This window comes from Lichenostomus cassidix, unplaced genomic scaffold, assembly GCF_008360975.1.
Source record: "Lichenostomus cassidix isolate B80296 unplaced genomic scaffold, HeHo_3.0 HiC_scaffold_36, whole genome shotgun sequence".
NCBI lineage: Eukaryota > Metazoa > Chordata > Aves > Passeriformes > Meliphagidae > Lichenostomus > Lichenostomus cassidix.
The window spans coordinates 1,058,133-1,074,476 of record NW_028147270.1 but is presented as its reverse complement, the minus strand read 5'-3'; the positions used below and the strand labels follow the sequence as shown (position 1 = coordinate 1,074,476).

The 16,344-nt window shown below is 47.9% G+C and overlaps 2 protein-coding genes and 1 long non-coding RNA gene across 4 annotated transcripts; 2 read left to right on the top strand and 1 right to left on the bottom strand.

The window, feature by feature from the left end:
• Positions 1–23: 23 nt before the first annotated feature.
• On the top strand, positions 24–2,024 carry LOC146423774 (uncharacterized). The gene is made up of 4 exons (XR_014847295.1): positions 24–289; positions 352–742; positions 868–887; positions 952–2,024. It is a non-coding gene; the product is annotated as an uncharacterized LOC146423774 (long non-coding RNA).
• A 1,463-nt stretch (positions 2,025–3,487) lies between these two features.
• On the top strand, positions 3,488–13,491 carry LOC146423773 (uncharacterized). Of its 2 annotated transcripts, none has more exons than XM_085044528.1 (11): positions 3,488–3,537; positions 6,745–6,836; positions 7,441–7,477; positions 7,573–7,625; positions 7,715–7,769; positions 8,106–8,143; positions 8,275–8,326; positions 9,035–9,198; positions 10,175–10,216; positions 12,464–12,505; positions 13,132–13,491. In XM_085044528.1, the coding sequence occupies exons 2-10, from the start codon at positions 6,755–6,757 to the stop codon at positions 12,502–12,504; spliced, it is 564 nt and encodes a 187-aa protein (XP_084900654.1). In that variant the 5' UTR covers positions 3,488–3,537; positions 6,745–6,754; the 3' UTR covers position 12,505; positions 13,132–13,491. The 2 variants fall into 2 exon arrangements, with proteins under 2 accessions (XP_084900654.1, XP_084900653.1); XM_085044527.1 differs by having other exon boundaries at positions 8,103–8,143.
• LOC146423772 (uncharacterized) lies at positions 13,371–16,329 on the bottom strand. The gene is made up of 4 exons (XM_085044443.1): positions 16,207–16,329; positions 15,526–15,698; positions 14,641–14,825; positions 13,371–13,524 (listed from the first exon to the last, which is right to left on the bottom strand). Exons 1-4 carry the CDS (start codon positions 16,226–16,228, stop codon positions 13,371–13,373), a joined length of 534 nt encoding a protein of 177 aa, XP_084900569.1. The 5' UTR covers positions 16,229–16,329.
• Between the last annotated feature and the right edge of the window lie 15 nt (positions 16,330–16,344).

Below are 16,344 nucleotides of genomic sequence, written 5' to 3'. Positions count from 1 at the left end.
TGGGGGTGATGACCCCCAAATAGAGGTGCTGACCCCAAAATTTGGGGGGGCTGACCCCAAAGAAATAGGGGTGATGACCCCAAATAGGGCTGCTGACCCCAAAAATTTGGGGTGCTGACCCCACAGGGACCCAAATTCTGGGGTCGTGGACTCGAGTTTTGGGGTCGTGGACTCAAATTTTGGGGTCGCTGACCCCAAATAGAGGTGATGACCCCAAAAATTTGGGGTGATGACCCCACAGGGACCCAAATTTTGGGGTCACTGACCCTACAGGAGCTCACGGTTTGGGGTCACTGACCCAAATTTTGGGGTCACTGACTCAAGTTTTGGGGTCATTGCTGCAGGTTTCAGGGTCACTGACCCCACAGGGACCCAAATTTTGGGGTCACTGCTGCAGGTTTTGGGGTCACTGACCCATGGACAGAGGTCCCAGCCCCAAATTTTGGGGTGCTGACCCCAAATAGAGGTGCTGACCCCAAAAATTTGGGGTGATCACCCCACAGGGACCCAAGTTTTGGGGTCATGGACTCAAGTTTTGGGGTCACTGATGAAGGTTTTGGGGTCACTGACCCACTTTTGGGGTCACTGACCCTACAGGAGCTCACGGTTTTGGGGTCACTGACCCTAATTTTGGGGTCACTGACCCACTTTTGGGGTCACTGACCCTACAGAGACTCAAGTTTTGGGGTCACTGACCCAAATTTTGGGGTTTTCAGCTCACAGTTTGGGGTCGCTGCTGCAGGTTTTGGGGTCACTGACTCAAGTTTTGGGGTCACTGACTCAAATTTTGGGTGCTGACCCCACAGGGACCCGAATTTTGGGGTCACCGACCCAAATTTGGGGTCACTGACCTCACAGAGACTCAAGTTTTGGGGTCACTGATGAAGGTTTTGGGGTTGCTGACTCATGGAAAGAGGTCTCAGCCCCAAATTTTGGGGTCGTGGACTCGAGTTTTGGGGTCACTGACTCACTTTTGGGGTCACTGACCCCACAGGGACTCAAGTTTTGGGGTCACTGCTGCAGGTTTTGGGGTCACTGACCCATGGGAAGAAGTCCCAGCCCCAAATTTTGGGGTGCTGACCCCACAAGGACCCAAATTTTGGGGTCATGGACTCGACTTTTGGGGTCACTGACCCACATTTGGGGTCATGGACTTGAGTTTTGGGGTCACTGACCCAAGTTTTGGGGTCACAACCACACATTTTGGGACCCCAAATCCTCATTTTGGGGTCCGAACCCCACATTTTTTGACCCCAAACTCATATTTTTGGACCCCAAACCCATTTTTTGGACCCCAAATCCCACAAATTTGGACCCCAAACCCACATTTTGGGGTCCGAAATCCTCATTTTGGGACCCCAAACCCAAATTTTTTGACCCCAAACTCACATTTTAGGATCCCAAACCCATTTTTGGGACCCCAAACTCACATTTTGGGGTCCAAACCTCACTTTTTTTGACCCCAAATTCTCATTTTTTGACCCCAAACCCATTTTTGGGGTCTCAGCCCCACATTTTTGGGATCCCAAACCCATTTCTGGGACCCCAAACCCACATTTTGGGGTCTGAAATCCTCATTTTGGGGTCCAAACTCATTTTTTTGAGACCCCAAACCCAAATTTTTTGACCCCAAACCCATTTTTGGGACCCCAAACTCACATTTTGGGGTCCAAACCCACAAATTTTGACCCCAAACCCAATTTTTGGGACCCCAAATTCTCATTTTTTGACCCCAAATCCTCATTTTTTGACCCCAAACCCACATTTTGGGTCTCAGCTCCACATTTTTGGGATCCCAAACCCATTTCTGGGACCCCAAACCCACATTTTGGGGTCTGAAATCCTCATTTTGGGGTCCAAACTCACTTTTTTGGGACCCCAAACCCAATTTTTGGGACCCCAAATCCCCATTTTTTGACCCCAAACCCATTTTCGGGACCCCAAACTCACATTTCCAACCCCCAAACCCCAAATCTGATCTCTTTTCTCCCCCAAATAAACTCTTTAAAAAAAAACCCCAAAAACCATTTTCTGCCTCAGTTTCTCCCCTCCCCTCCCCTCCCCCACCCCCGGAAGCCGCGCTGGGGCAGGAAATGGGGTGGGGGAGGGGCGGGGCGGATTTTGGGGTGCGCCAGGCGGCGGCCGAGACAGGTTTGGGATTTTTGGGGGTTTTTGGGGGTTTTTGGGGAGATTTGGGGATTTGGGGGATTTTTTGGGATTATTTTGGGATTTATTGATGATTTTTGGGGGATTTTTTCAGATTTATTTGGGGTTTTTGGGGAGATTTTGGGGATTATTTGGGATTTTTGCAGATTAATTGGGATTTTTGGGGATTATTTGGGGATTTTTTGGGGTTTTTTTTGGGATTATTTGGGATTTTTGGGGATTTTTTGGGATTATTTGGGATTTTTTGGGATTTATTTGGGGTTTTTTTGGGGACTATTTGGGATTTTGGGGGGTGGGGGAGGGGCGGGGCGGATTTTGGGGTGCGCCAGGCGGCGGCCGAGACAGGTTTGGGATTTTGGGGGAGATTTTGGGGTTTTTTTCTGGGATTATTTGGGATTTTTGGGGATTTTTTGGGGATTTTTTTGGGATTTTTGGGGAGATTTTGGGGATTATTTGGGATTTATTGATGATTTTTGGGGAGATTTTGGGATTATTTGGGGATTTTTTGGGGTTTTTTGGGATTATTTGGGATTTTCGGGGAAGATTTTGGGATTATTTAGGATTTTTTGGGATTATTTGGGGTTTTTTAGGGTTTTTTGGGGATTATTTGGGATTTTGGGGGGTGGGGGAGGGGCGGGGCGGATTTTGGGGTGCGCCAGGCGGCGGCCGAGACAGGTTTGGGATTTTTGGGGTTTTTTGGGATTTATTTGGTTTTTTTTGGGATTTATTGGGGATTTCTGGGATTTTTGGTGGATTTTTTGGAGATTTTTGGGGATTTTTTTGGGGATTTTTGGTGATTTTTTTTTTATTTTCCGGGATTTATTGATGATTTTTGGGGAGATTTTGGGATTATTTGGGGATTTTTTGGGGTTTTTTGGGGATTATTTGGGATTTTTTCGGATTATTTGGGGATTTTTGGGGATTATTTGAGGATTTCTTGGGATTATTTGGGATTATTTGGGATTTTGGGGGGTTTTGGGGGAGGGGCGGGGCGGATTTTGGGGTGCGCCAGGCGGTGGCCGAGACAGGTTTGGGATTTTTGGGGAGATTTTGGGGTTTTTGGGTATTTTTAAGGGTTTTTTGGTGGCTTATTTGTGATTTTTGGGGATTTTTTTGGGGATTTTTTTTGGATTTTTTTTTGTATTTTCTGGGATTTATTGATGATTTTTGGGGAGATTTTGGGATTATTTGAGGATTTTTTGGGTTTTTTTAGGATTTTTGGGGGGATTAATTGGGATTTTGGGGGAGATTTTGGGATTTCTTGGGATTATTTGGGATTTTTTGGGATATTTTTGGGGATTATTTGGGATTTTGGGGGGTGGGGGAGGGGCGGGGCGGATTTTGGGGTGCGCCAGGCGGCGGCCGAGACAGGTTTGGGATTTATTTGGGTTTTTTGGGGATTTTTGGGGATTTTTTGGGGATTTTTATGCATTTTTTGGTGATTTTTTTTTATTTTCTGGGATTTATTGATGATTTTTGGGGAGATTTTGGGATTTTTTGGGGGTTTTTTTGGATTATTTAGGATTTTTTGGGATTTTTTTGGGGATTAATTGGGATTTTTGGGGAGATTTTGGGATTTTTGGGGATTTTTTTGGATTTTTGGGGGTTTTCTTGGGTTTTGGGGGAGATTTTGGGATTTTTGGGGGAGATTTTGGTGGATTATTTGGGATTTTGGGGATTTTTTGGGATTTTTGGGGTTTTTTTGGGGATTATTTGAGATTTTTTCGGGATTTTTGGGGATTTTTTGGGGATTATTTGGCATTTTTGATGGATTTTTTCGGATTTATTTGGGATTTTTGAGGATTTTTTGACTTTTTTGGTGGATTTTTTGGGATTATTTTGGTTTTGGGGGAGATTTGGGGGGTGGGGGAGCGGCGGGACCCCAAAATTTTGGGTTTTTGGGGTATTTGGGATCCCAAATTTTTAGAGTGGGAAACTTTGGGATCCCAAAAACTGGGGTTTTGGGGTTTTTGGGATCCCAAATTTATGGGATTTCAAACCCCCAAATCCCCCAAAATCCATTTTTCCCCCAATTCAGCCCCAAATTTTGGGATTTTCTCCCCAAATTTAGGGATTTTCTCCCCAAATTTAGGGATTTTCTCCCCAAATTTTGGGATTTTTTCCCCAAATTTTGGGATTTTCTCCCCAAATTTCGGGATTTCCCCCCAGTTTTCGGTTTCCCCATCCCAAATTTTTGGGATTTTCCCCAAATTTTTGGGATTTTTTCCCCCCAAATTTAGGTTTTTTCCTCCATTAATTTCGGGATTTTCCATCCTTAAATTCAGGATTTTTTTCCTCCCCAATTTCCTGATTTTCCCTCAATTTTTGGGATTTTTTTTCCTCCCAAATTTCTGGATTTTTCCCCCAAATCCAGTTTCCCTCTCCTGAATTTCAACATTTCCTCCCAATTTTTGGGATTTTTTCCCCCCCAAATTTCAATATTTCCCCCCGAAATTCAGGGATTTTCCCCCAAATTTCGGGATTTCTTCCCCAATTTCTGTATTTTCCCCTCCCGAATTTCGGTATTTCCCCAAATTTTGGGCTCACCCCATCCCAAATTTCAGGATTTCCCCCCAAATTTCGGAATTTTTCCCCAATTTCTGACTCTCCCCCTCCCCAAATATCGGGATTTCAATATTTCCTCCCCAAATTTCGATATTTCCCCCCCCGAATTTTAGGGATTTTTCCCCAATTTCGGCATTTTCTCCCAAATTCGGGCTCTCCCCATCCCCAAATTTGGGATTTTTCCCCCCGAAATTTCGGGATTTCCCCCCAGATTTCAATATTTCCCCCAAAATTCGATATTTCCCCTGAAAATTTCGGGATTTTCCCCAAAATTCGATATTTTCCCCGAAATTTCAGGATTTTCCCCCCAAAATTCAACATTTCCCCCCCAAAATTTCAGTATTTTCCCCAAATTTCAATATTTTCCCCCGAAATTTGGGGATTTCCCCCCAAAATTCGATATTTTCTCCCCAGAATTCAGTATTTTCCTCAAAACTCCAGTATTTTCCCCCAGAAATTTCAATATTTTCCCCAAAATCCGACATTTTCCCCCCTAAATTTCGATATTTTCCCTCCGAAATTTAGGGATTTTCCCCAAATTTCGGGATTTTTCCCCCAAAATTCAATATTTTCCCCTGAAATTTCGCTATTTTCCCCCCGAAATTTCCGGATTTTCGCTCTAAAATTCCACTTTTTCCCCCCAAATTTCGGGATTTCCCCCAAATTTCAATATTTTTCCCCCAAAAGTCGATATTTCCCCCCGAAAATTTCGGGATTTTCCCCAATTTAGGGATTTTCTCCCCAATTCCGGTGTCTCCCCATCCCAAATTTTGGGATTTTTCCCCAAAATTCCATATTTTCCCCCCAGAATTTAGGGATTTTTCTCCCAAATTTCAGTATTTTCCCCCCGAAATGTCGGGATTTTTCTCCCAAATGTCAATATTTTCACTCCGAAATTTCGGGATTTTTTCCCCAATTTCGGCATTTTTCCTCCAATTTTGGGATTTCTCCCCAAAATTCGATATTTTTCTCCCCAGAATTTCGGGATTTTTCTCCCAAATTTCAATATTTTTCCCCCGAAATTTCGGGATTTTTCCCCAATTTCGGGATTTTTCCCCCCAAATTTCAATATTTCCCCCCCAAAATTTCGGGATTTTCCCCAAAATTCGATATTTTCCCCCGAAAGTTCAATATTTCTACCCTAAATTTCGGGATTTTCCCCCAAATTTCTATATTTCCCCCCCAAAATTCGATATTTACCCCCAAAATTCAGTATTTTCCCCCCAAATTTCAATATTTTTCCCCCGAAATTTAGGTATTTTCCCCCCAAAATTCGACATTTTCCCCCCGAAATTTCGGGATTTTCCCCAAATTTCGGGATTTTCCCCCCAGATTTCGGGATTTTTCTCCCAAATGTCAATATTTTCACACCGAAATTTCGGGATTTTTTCCCCAATTTCGGCATTTTTCCCCAATTTTGGGATTTTTCCCCAAAATTCGATATTTTCTTCCCAGAATTTAGGGATTTTTCTCCCAAATGTCAATATTTTCGCTCAGAAATCTCGGGATTTTCCCCAAATTTCGGGATTTTTTCCCCAATTTCGGGATTTTCCCCAAAATTCGATATTTTCCCCAAATTTCAATATTTTCCCCCCGAAAATTCAATATTTTCCCCCCAAAATTTCAGGATTTTCCCCCCAAAATTTCATATTTTCCCTCCAAAAATTCGGTATTTTTCTCCCAAATTTCAATATTTTCCCCCCGAAATCTCGGGATTTTCCCCAAATTTCGGGATTTTTTCCCCAAATTTCAGGATTTTTTCCCCAATTTCGGGATTTTTTCCCCAATTCCAGGAATTTCCCCAATTTTGGGATTTTCCCCAAAATTCGATATTTTCCCCAAATTTCAATATTTTCCCTCCGAAAATTTCATATTTTTCTCCCAAAATTCAATATTTTCCCCCCGAAATTTCGGGATTTTTCTCCCAAATTTCGATATTTTCCTCCCGAAATTTGGGGATTTTCCCCAAAATTCTCTATTTTCCCCCCAAATTGGGGGTTTCTCTCCCCCCAGCCCCTCCCCCATGGACTCTCCCCTCTGGGTTCTGCTGCTGCTGCCCCTCCCCCCCCTGCTGGCCTCGCTCTGCGCGCGCTGCCGCCGCCGCCGTGAGTGGGGGAGGGGAATTGGGGAAAATTTGGGATTTTTGGGAAATTTGGGGAGATTTTGGGGGTCTGGGGGGACGAAATTTGGGGAATTTTGGAGCGAAATTTGGGGGGATTTGAGGGATTTTGGGGGAATTTGGGGGGATTTGGGGATTTGGGGAGCGAAATTTGGGGCTTTTGGGAGCTGAATTGGGATTTTGGGGTTTTGGGGGATTTAGGGAATTTTGGGGGATTCTGAGGGAATTTGGGGGATTTGGGGGAACTGGGAGGGTAATTTGGGGAATTTGGGGGTTTTGGGGGATTTTGGGGAATTTGGGGGAATTTTGGGGGTTTTGGGGGATTTTGGGGGGATTTGGGAGCGAAATTTGGGGCTTGGGGTGGTGAAATTTGGGGGATTTTGGGAAAATTTGGGGGATTTGGGAGCGAAATTTGGGAGAATTTGGGGGGTTTTGGGGGGTCGGGGGGCCGAAATTTGGGGAATTTTGGGGGGATTTTGGGAAAATTTGGGGGTTTGGGGGATTTTGGGTTTGGGGTCACTGAGGTCACCCCGAGGTCACTTTGGGGTCACCCCGAGGTCACCCCGAGGTCACCCCGTCCCTCCCCCCAGCCCCACAGCGCCCCCTGCTGGACAACTACGACTACAAGTGAGTGGGGGAGGGGCGGGGGGGGTGGGGGGGAGGGGCGGTCTGACCTTTGACCTTTGACCTCTGACCTCTCGCCCCTCCCCCACCCCCCCCAGGCCGCCCCTGGCCGCCCCTCCCCCGCCGCGCTTCATGGTGGTGACGCCGCGCTGTGAGTGACCTTTGACCTCCTTTCACCTTTCACCTTTGACCTCCCCGCTGACCTCTCGCTGACCTCTCTGCCCCTCCCCCTCCCCCCAGGCGCCCCTCCCCCACACCCCCTGCAGCCTCCCTGGGCGACCGAGCAGCGCCGAGGGTCAGTGTGGGGGAGGGGCCAGGGGTGGGGGAGGGGCGTGGGAAAATGGGGGAGGGGCTTGGGGAATGGGGGAGGGTTGGAAATGGGGGAGGGGCCAAGCTGAGGGGGTGGGGGAGGGATTACCGGGTGGGGGAGGGGCGGGATTGGGGAGGAGTCAATTTGGGGGGTGGGGGAGGGTGTTACAAAGGGGGAGGGGTCCTGAGGGGTGGGGGAGGGGATTTCGGGGTGGGGGAGGGGCGGGAGGGTGGGGGAGGGGCTTGTGGGAGGTGGGCGTGGCCTCTGGGTTGGGGGCGTGGCTCCAGAGCCTCTCCCCCGCCCCTCCCCCACCCCCAGCAGCCCCGAGAGTCGCAGAGTTTCGGCTGAACCGGAAATGGGTGAGTGACCTTTGACCCCGGAGTGACCCCTGGGTGACCTTTGACCTCTGAGTGACCTTTGACCCCTGGGTGACCCCTGGGTGACCTTTGAGTGACCTTTGTGTGACCTTTTGGTGACCTTTGACCCGCAGAGCCACCCGAGGACAGTGATTACTCCAACGAGCCTTTTGTCAGCGGCTATGTGTGAGTGACCAGTGAGTGACCAGTGAGTGACCAACTGACCAACTGACCAGTGAGTGACCAACTGACCAGTGAGTGACCAGTGAGTGACCAGTGAGTGACCAACTGACCAACTGACCAGTGAGTGACCAACTGACCAGTGAGTGACCAGTGAGTGACCACTGAGTGACCAACTGACCAACTGACCAACTGACCAGTGAGTGACCAACTGACCAGTGAGTGACCAGTGAGTGACCAACTGACCAACTGACCAGTGAGTGACCAGTGAGTGACCAGTGAGTGACCAGTGACCAGTGAGTGACCAACTGACCAACTGACCAACTGACCAACTGACCAGTGAGTGACCAACTGACCAGTGAGTGACCAACTGACCACTGAGTGACCACTGAGTGACCACTGAGTGACCAACTGACCAGTGAGTGACCAACTGACCAACTGACCAGTGAGTGACCAGTGAGTGACCAACTGACCAACTGACCAGTGAGTGACCAGTGAGTGACCAGTGAGTGACCAACTGACCAGTGAGTGACCAACTGACCAGTGAGTGACCAGTGAGTGACCAGTGAGTGACCAACTGACCAGTGAGTGACCAACTGACCAGTGAGTGACCAGTGAGTGACCAGTGAGTGACCAGTGAGTGACCAACTGACCACTGAGTGACCAACTGACCACCGAGTGACCGCTGGCTGACCGCCGCCCCTCCCCCCCCAGGACAGTCCTCCCTGACCCATCCCCCCCCAGGACCCCCCAGGAGCTCCCCGATGACGTCACTGATGACGTCACAGCCGGCCCCGGTGACGTCAGCGGGGAGGGGGAGGGGCGGCAGGGGGAGGAGCCTTACGAGAACATTCCGGAGAGCGACGGCGGATCCAGGGGTGAGAGAGAACCCGAAATACCCCAAAATCGACCCAAAATTAACCCGAAAATACCCGAAATTAACCCCAAAAATTAACCCAAAACCACCCGAAATTAACCCCCAAAAAAACCCCAAAATAACCCCAAAATTAGCCAAAAAATAACCCCAAAATCGACCCAAAATCACCCCAAAAATACCCAAAATTAACCCAAAATTGCCCCAAAAATACCCAAAATTAACCCAAAAATAACCCCAAAAAATAACCCCAAAATTAATCCCAAATCAGCCCCAAAAACCCCAAAATCACCCCAAAAAAATCCCAAAAAATACCCAAAATTAACCCAAAATTGCCCCAATAAACCCCAAAATCACCCCAAAAATAACCCAAAAAGTCCAAAACGACCCAAAAAAACACCAAAACTGCCCAAAAAACCCCAAAATTGTCCTGAAAATGCCCAAAATTCCCAAAGAAAACCCCAAAATTGCCCCAAAATGACCCCAAAATTCCCCCAAAAAAGTCCAAAATTACCCCAAAAAACTCCAAAATTGTCCCAAAATTCCTCCCAAAACCCCAAAAATCGCCCCTAAATTCCCCCCAAAAAGCCCCAAAATTGCCCCTAAATGACCCCAAAATTCCCCAAAAAACCCCAAAATTCCCCAAAACTGCCCCAAAAAACCCCAGAATTCCCCCAAAAATATCCCAAAATTCCCAAAAAAATATCCAGAATGACCCCAAAAAAACCCTAAATCTCCCAAACACACCCAAAATTCCCCAAAAAAGTCCAAAATTGCCCCAAAAAATCCCAAAATTACCCCAAAAAATACCCAAAATTGCCCAAAATGACCCCAAAACACCCCAAAAAACCCCAAAATGACCCCAAAAAACCCCCAAATCCCCCCAAAATCGTCCAAAATCCCCCCAAAATTCCCTAAAATTCCCAAAATTCCCCAAAATCCCCAAAATTCCCCAAAATCCCTCTCTGCCCCTCCCCCAGCGCCGAGCCTGGAGTACATCAATGTGCCCAAAACCCCCGACGGTGAGTGGGGGAGGGGCGGGGGGGGTTGGGGAAATTTTGGGGAATTTTGGGGGAAATTTGGGGGAATTTTGGGGTTTTTGGGGGAATTTTTGGGGTAATTTTGGGCGTTTTTTGGGGAATTTTGGGACAATTTTGAGGGTTTTTTGGGGAATTTTGGATTAATTTTGGAGGTTTTTTGGGGAATTTTGGGGGATTTTGGGGGTTTTGGGTAATTTTGGGTTTTGGGGAATTTTTGGGTTTTGGGGTAATTTTGGGCGTTTTTTGGGGAATTTTGGGGGTTTTTAGGGAATTTTTGGGACAATTTTGAGGTTTTTTGGGGTTTTGGGAATTTTGGGGTCATTTTGGACGTTTTTGGGGAATTTTGGGGTTTTGGGAATTTTGGGGATTTTGGGGGGAATTTTTGGGGTTTTTTGGGGTAATTTTGGGGGTTTTTGGGGAATTTTGGGGTTTTTTTAGGGAATTTTGGGACAATTTTGAGGTTTTTTTGGGTTTTTTTGGGGAATTTTGGGGTCATTTTGGACGTTTTTTGGGGAATTTTTGGGAATTTTGGGTTTTTTTGGGGAATTTTGGGGTTTTTGGGGGGAATTTTGGGAGTTTTTTGGGGAATTTTTGGAGTTTCAGGGCAATTTGGGTTTTTTCTTTTGGGGCAATTTTGGGGGTTTTGGGGTAATTTTTGGCATTTTTGAGGCAATTTTGGGTTTTTTGGCGTCATTTGGGACTTTTTGGGGAATTTTGGGGGTTTTGGAGAATTTTGGGGTTTTTTTGGGGTCATTTTGGGTGTTTTCGGGGCAATTTTGGGATTTTTTGGGATAATTTCTGGGACTTTTTTTGGGAATTTTGGGGTTTTTTGGGGGGAAATTTTGGGGATTTTTGGGGTCATTTTGGGCGGTTTTGGGGTGGTTTTTGGGATTTTTTTGGGTGATTTTGGGGTCATTTTTGGGGCAATTTTGGGGTTGTTTATTGGTGACTTTTTGGGGTAATTTTGGGGTTTTTTGGGATGATTTTGGGGTTTTCTTTTGGGATGATTTTGGGGTTGTTGGTGATTTTTTTTGGTGATTTTGGTTTTTTTTTGGGGTGATTTTGGGTTGATTTTGGGGTCATTTTTGGGGCAATTTCGGGGTTGTTTATTGGTGATTTTTGGGGTGATTTTGGTTTTTTTTGGGGTTAATTTTGGGGGTTTTTGGGGCAATTTTGGGGTTGTTTTCGTGTTGTTTATTGGTGATTTTTTTTGGTGGTTTTGGGGTTTTTTTTTATTTTTTGGGGTGATTTTGGGGTCATTTTTGGGGTTGTTTATTGGTGATTTTTTGGCTGATTTTGGGTTTTTCTTGGGCTGATTTTGGGATTTTTTTGGGGTGATTTTGGGGATTTTTTGGGGCAATTTTGGGTTTGTTTATTGGTGGGTTTTTTGGGGTGATTTTGGGGTTATTTTGGGGTGATTTTGGGGTCATTTTTGGGGCAATTTTCGGGTTGTTTTGGGTTTGTTTATTGGTGATTTTTTTTCTGATTTTGGGTTTTTCTTGGGGTGAATTTGGGATTTTTTTGGGTTGGTTTTGGGGTTTTTTGGGCTGATTTTTGGTTGATTTTGGGTTAATTTTTGGGTCATTTTTGGGGTTGTTTATTGGTGATTTTTGGGGTGATTTTGGGTGTTTTGGGGGTTTGTTTTGGGCTGATTTTGGGATTTTTTTTGGGTGATTTTGGGGTCATTTTAGGGGCGATTTTGGGCTTGTTTATTGGTGATATTTTGGGCTGATTTTGGGGCGATTTTGGGGTTTTTTTGGGGCAATTTTGGGGTTATTTTGGGGTTGTTTATTGGTGATTTTTTGGGTGATTTTGGCTTTTTTTTGGGCTGATTTTGGGGTATTTTTGGGGTGATTTTGGGATTGTTTTGGGGTTGGTGATTTTTTTTGTGGTTTTGGTTTTTTTTTTTAATTTTTTGGGGGTGATTTTGGGGTTGTTTTGGGGTTGTTTATTGGTGATTTTTTTGGGCTGATTTTGGGTTAATTTTGGGGTCATTTTTGGGGCAATTTTCAGGTTGTTCATTGGTGATTTTTTGGGGTGATTTTGGGGTTTTTTTTGGGATTTTTTTGGGTGATTTGGGTTTTTTTTTTTTTACTTATTTTGGGATTTTTTTTTGTGATTTTGGGGTTTTTTTGAGCTCATTTTGGGGCGATTTTGGGGTTTTTTGGGGTCATTTTTGGGACCCCAAAGCCCTGACCGCCCCTCCCCCCTCTGCCCCTCCCCCCCCAGCCAGCGAGAGCGACGAGGGAGGAGATTATGAGAACCTCTGAGGTGAGAAAAAAACCCAAAATTTCACCCCAAAATACCCCAAATTCACCCCAAAATAATGAAATCCTAAAATTCACCCCAAATCCCTGCAATTTGACCCAAAAATACCCCAAATTCATCCCAAATTTACCCTGAAATCACAAAATCCCAAAATTCACCCCAAAAGTACCCAAAATTCATCCCAAAAATACCCAAAATTCATCCCAAAAATACCCAAATTCACCCCGAATTAATGAAATCCCAAAATTGGCCCCAAAATCCTCAGAATTCAACCCAAAATTCCCATTTTTAACCCCAAAATTCCCATTTTTAACCCCAAAATTCCCATTTTTAACCCCAAAATTCCCATTTTCCACCCCAAAGCCCCAAAGTTCACCCAAATCCCCACTTTTCGTCCCAAAATTCCCATTTTTTGCCCCAAAAATCCCCAATTTTCCACCCCAAAAATCCCCCAAAATTCCCATTTTTTCCTCCAAAAATCCCTCAAAATTCCCATTTTCCGCCCTAAAAAATCACATTTTTAACCCCAAAATTCCCAATTTTTACCCCAAAATTCCCATTTTTCCCAAAATCCCCAATTTTCCCAAAATTCCCATTTTTCACCCCAAATCCTCTCTCTCCCCCCCCAGCCCCTCCCCCACCCTGTATTTATTTTTGGCGAAATCCTGAGAAGAGGGGGAGGGGCGGGAGCTGCCCCTCCCCCCACCGGAACCGGAAGTGGACCCGGAACTGCCCCTCCCCCACCGGAAATGGATCCAAACCGCCCCTCCCCCACCGGAAATGGAACCGGAACTTCCCCTCCCCCCCAATAAAGTCACTTCCGGGGTCACCGCGGGGTTTATTGGGGTGGGGGAGGGGCGGCTCGGGGTCAAAGGTCATCGTCGTCGTCATCGTCGTCGAAGGTCAAAGTTCGCCGCGGGTCCGGGGTGGGGGAGGGGCGCTTCCGGTTGCGGATGGAGCACTTCCGGTTCCGGTGCGGGGTGGGGGAGGGGCGCTTCCGGTGCGGGGTGGGGGAGGGGTGCCTGCGGGCAGAGCGGGGTCAGGGTGGGGGAGGGGAAATTGGGGAAATTTGGGGAAATTTTGGGGGAAATTTGGGAAGATTTAAAGAGAATTGATGAGGAATTTTTTTGGGAATTTTGGGATTTTTTTCGGGGGAATTTTTGGGATTTTTTGGGGGATTTTGGGCAATTTTTCGAATTTTTTTGGGGGGAATTTTGGGGATTTTTTGGGGGAATTTCCAGGGAATTTTTGGGTAAATTTCTGTGGAATTTTAGGAGAGAATTTGTGGGGATTTTGGGGAAAATTTTTGGGTAAATTTCTGTGAGACTTCGGAGAGATTTTCGGAATTTTCGGAGAAAATTTTTGGGTAAATTTCCGGAGAATTTTGGGAGAATTTTCGCGATTTTTGCAGGAAATTTCGGGTGGATTTTTGGGGATTTTTTGGAAGAAATTTCCAGTGATTTTTGGGGGAAATTTCCAGTGAATTTTGGGATATTTTGGAGGAAATTTCTGGTGATTTTCGGGATTTTTGGGGGAAATTTCCAGGGGATTTTTGGGTAAATTTTTGGTGATTTTTGGGATGTTTTGGGGGAAATTTCTGGTGAGTTTTGGGATTTTGAGGGGAAATTTCCAGGGGATTTTTTGGGGCAAATTTTCGGTGATTTTGGGGATTTTTTTGGGGAAATTTCTGTGGAATTTGGGATTTTTGGGAAGAAATTTCCAGGGGATTTTTGGGATTTTTTTGGGGCAAGTTTTTGGTGATTTTGGGGATATTTTGGGGGAAATTTCCAGGGGATTTTTGGAAATTTTGGGGGAAATTTCCGTGGAATTTTGGGAGAATTTTGGGAATTTTTTGGAGGAAATTTCCGGTGGATTTTTTTTGGGATTTTGGGAAAAATTTCAGGTGAATTTTTGGGATTTTTTGGATTAAATTTTCGGTGATTTTTGGGATATTTTGGGGAAAATTTCCAATGATTTTTTGGGGAAATTTCCGGTGAATTTTTGGGGATTTTTGGGATCTTTAGGGGGTAATTTCCAGGGGATTTTCGGGATTTTTTGGGGGAAATTTGTGGGAATTTTTGGGATTTTTGGGGGAAATTTCCGTGGAATTTTGGGATTTTTTTTGGAGGAAACCTCACCTTTCAGGACTTCCTTCCTCTTCCTCTTCCTCTTCCTCCTCCTCCTCCTCCTGCTGCCCCTCCCCCCGCAGCCCCCAGGGGTCCAGGGGGGTCCTCGGGGGGGTCCTGGGGGCTCCCCAGGGGGTCTCACCCCAAACCCAACCCCAAAATCGACCCCAAAACGAGGCCCAGAGCTCGGCCAGCGCCTGGGGGAGGGGCGGAGTCAGGGGGGGAGGGGCGGGAGTGGGGTGGGGGAGAAATTTTGGGAGGGAGGGGGAAGTTGGGGTGGGAATGGGCAGGGGGAGGGGCAGGAATGGGGTGGGAGGGAAATTTGGGCTGGCGAGAGGAATTCGGTGTGGGGGAGGGGCAGTTAAAGTGGGGAGGGGCGGGAATTTGGGGTGGGGAGGGAAATGGGGATGGGGGACAATTGAGGTGGGGGAGGGGTGGGAATTTGGTGGTGGAGGGAATTTGGGGTGGGGAGGGGCAAATTGGGGTGAGGATGGAGTGGGGGAGGGGCAGTTAGTGGGGAGGGAATTTTGGATGGGGAGGGGTAGGAATTGGGGTGGGGGGGGGCAAATTGGGACGACAATGGGAATTTGGGGTGGGGGAGGGGCAGGAATTTTGGGTGGGGAGGGGCGGGGATGGGTGGGAGGGGCAAAATGGGCCGGCGAGAGGAATTTGGGGTGGGGGAGGAAAATTGGCGTGGGGGATGAATATGGGGTGGGGAGGGGCAATGAAAGTGGGGGAGGGGCAGGAAATTGGGGTGGGGGAGGGGCAATTGGGGTGAAGCCCCTCCCCAGAAAAGGGGGAGGAGCTAAACCCAGCATGGGGGAGGGGCTAGAAAACCGTTGGGGGAGGGGCTGCAAGATGGGGGAGGGGCCTGGGGGGTGGGGGGAGGGGCCAAACCTCCATCCAATCGTCGGCTCGCCTCAGCGCCACGTCGGCCAATCGGGTGAGGGGACGCCATCGCCCCGCCCCCCTCACCACCCCCCACGTCAGCAGCTCGGCCGCCGAGGGGCGGAGCTCGGGCTCAGGATCCAACATGGCCGCCAGCAGCGCCCGCAGCTCGGGGGAGAAGGCTGGGGGTGGGGGAGGGGAAAGGGGGGGGGAGGGGTGAGCTCATCCGGCCCCTCCCCCCGCTCGGCGGCTAAGCCACGCCCCCTTTTAGGCTCCTCCCCCCGTTTCCCAGCCCCTCCCCCACTCCGCTAGCCCCTCCCCCACTCATTCGCCCCTCCCCCACTCATTCGCCCCTCCCCCACCGCAATTCTTGCCCCTCCTCCACTCTTAAGCCCCTCCCCCATTTTCTTCGCCCCTCCCCCCGCCCATCGGTTCCCCTCCCCCACCCCGTTAACCCTTCCCCACCTCTTCCAGCCCCTCCCCACTCCTAAGCCCCTCCCCATTCTGTTCGCCCCTCCCCACCCCTTTAACCCTTTCCCACCCCATTTCCCGCCCCTCCCCACCCCTTTTCTTCTCCCTCCCCCACCCCATTAACCCTTTCCCCTCCCATTTCCCCTCCCCCACCCATTAACCCTTTCCCACCCAATTTCCCCTCCCCCACCCCCTCACCAGCCCCTCCCCCCTCCTTACCTCCTCCCAGCCCCTCCGGCATCCTCGCCCCTCCCCGCCGCGGATCCTCCTCCACCCTCCCCCGCCCCGGGCAGCGTCCGGCTGTCCCAAGCGGCCACGGTCAGCGCCAGGCTGAAGACGTCGGCCGGCGCCGCCCCT

What these genes read in the sequence shown, in the direction of transcription:
- LOC146423773 (XM_085044527.1), top strand. Translation starts at nt 6,755, where the DNA reads ATGGACTCTCCCCTCTGGGTTCTGCTGCTGCTGCCCCTCCCCCCCCTG. An exon ending in CATGGTGGTGACGCCGCGCT is followed by an intron (nt 7,626 to 7,714) that starts GTGAGTGACCTT and finishes CCCTCCCCCCAG; the next exon opens with GCGCCCCTCCCCCACACCCC. An exon ending in GAGCGACGGCGGATCCAGGG is followed by an intron (nt 9,199 to 10,174) that starts GTGAGAGAGAAC and finishes CCCCTCCCCCAG; the next exon opens with CGCCGAGCCTGGAGTACATC.
- LOC146423772 (XM_085044443.1), bottom strand. Translation starts at nt 16,228, where the DNA reads ATGCCGGAGGGGCTGGGAGGAG. An exon ending in GCCGGAGGGGCTGGGAGGAG is followed by an intron (nt 15,699 to 16,206) that starts GTAAGGAGGGGG and finishes CCCCACCCCCAG; the next exon opens with CCTTCTCCCCCGAGCTGCGG. An exon ending in GAGGAAGGAAGTCCTGAAAG is followed by an intron (nt 13,525 to 14,640) that starts GTGAGGTTTCCT and finishes CTCTGCCCGCAG; the next exon opens with GCACCCCTCCCCCACCCCGC.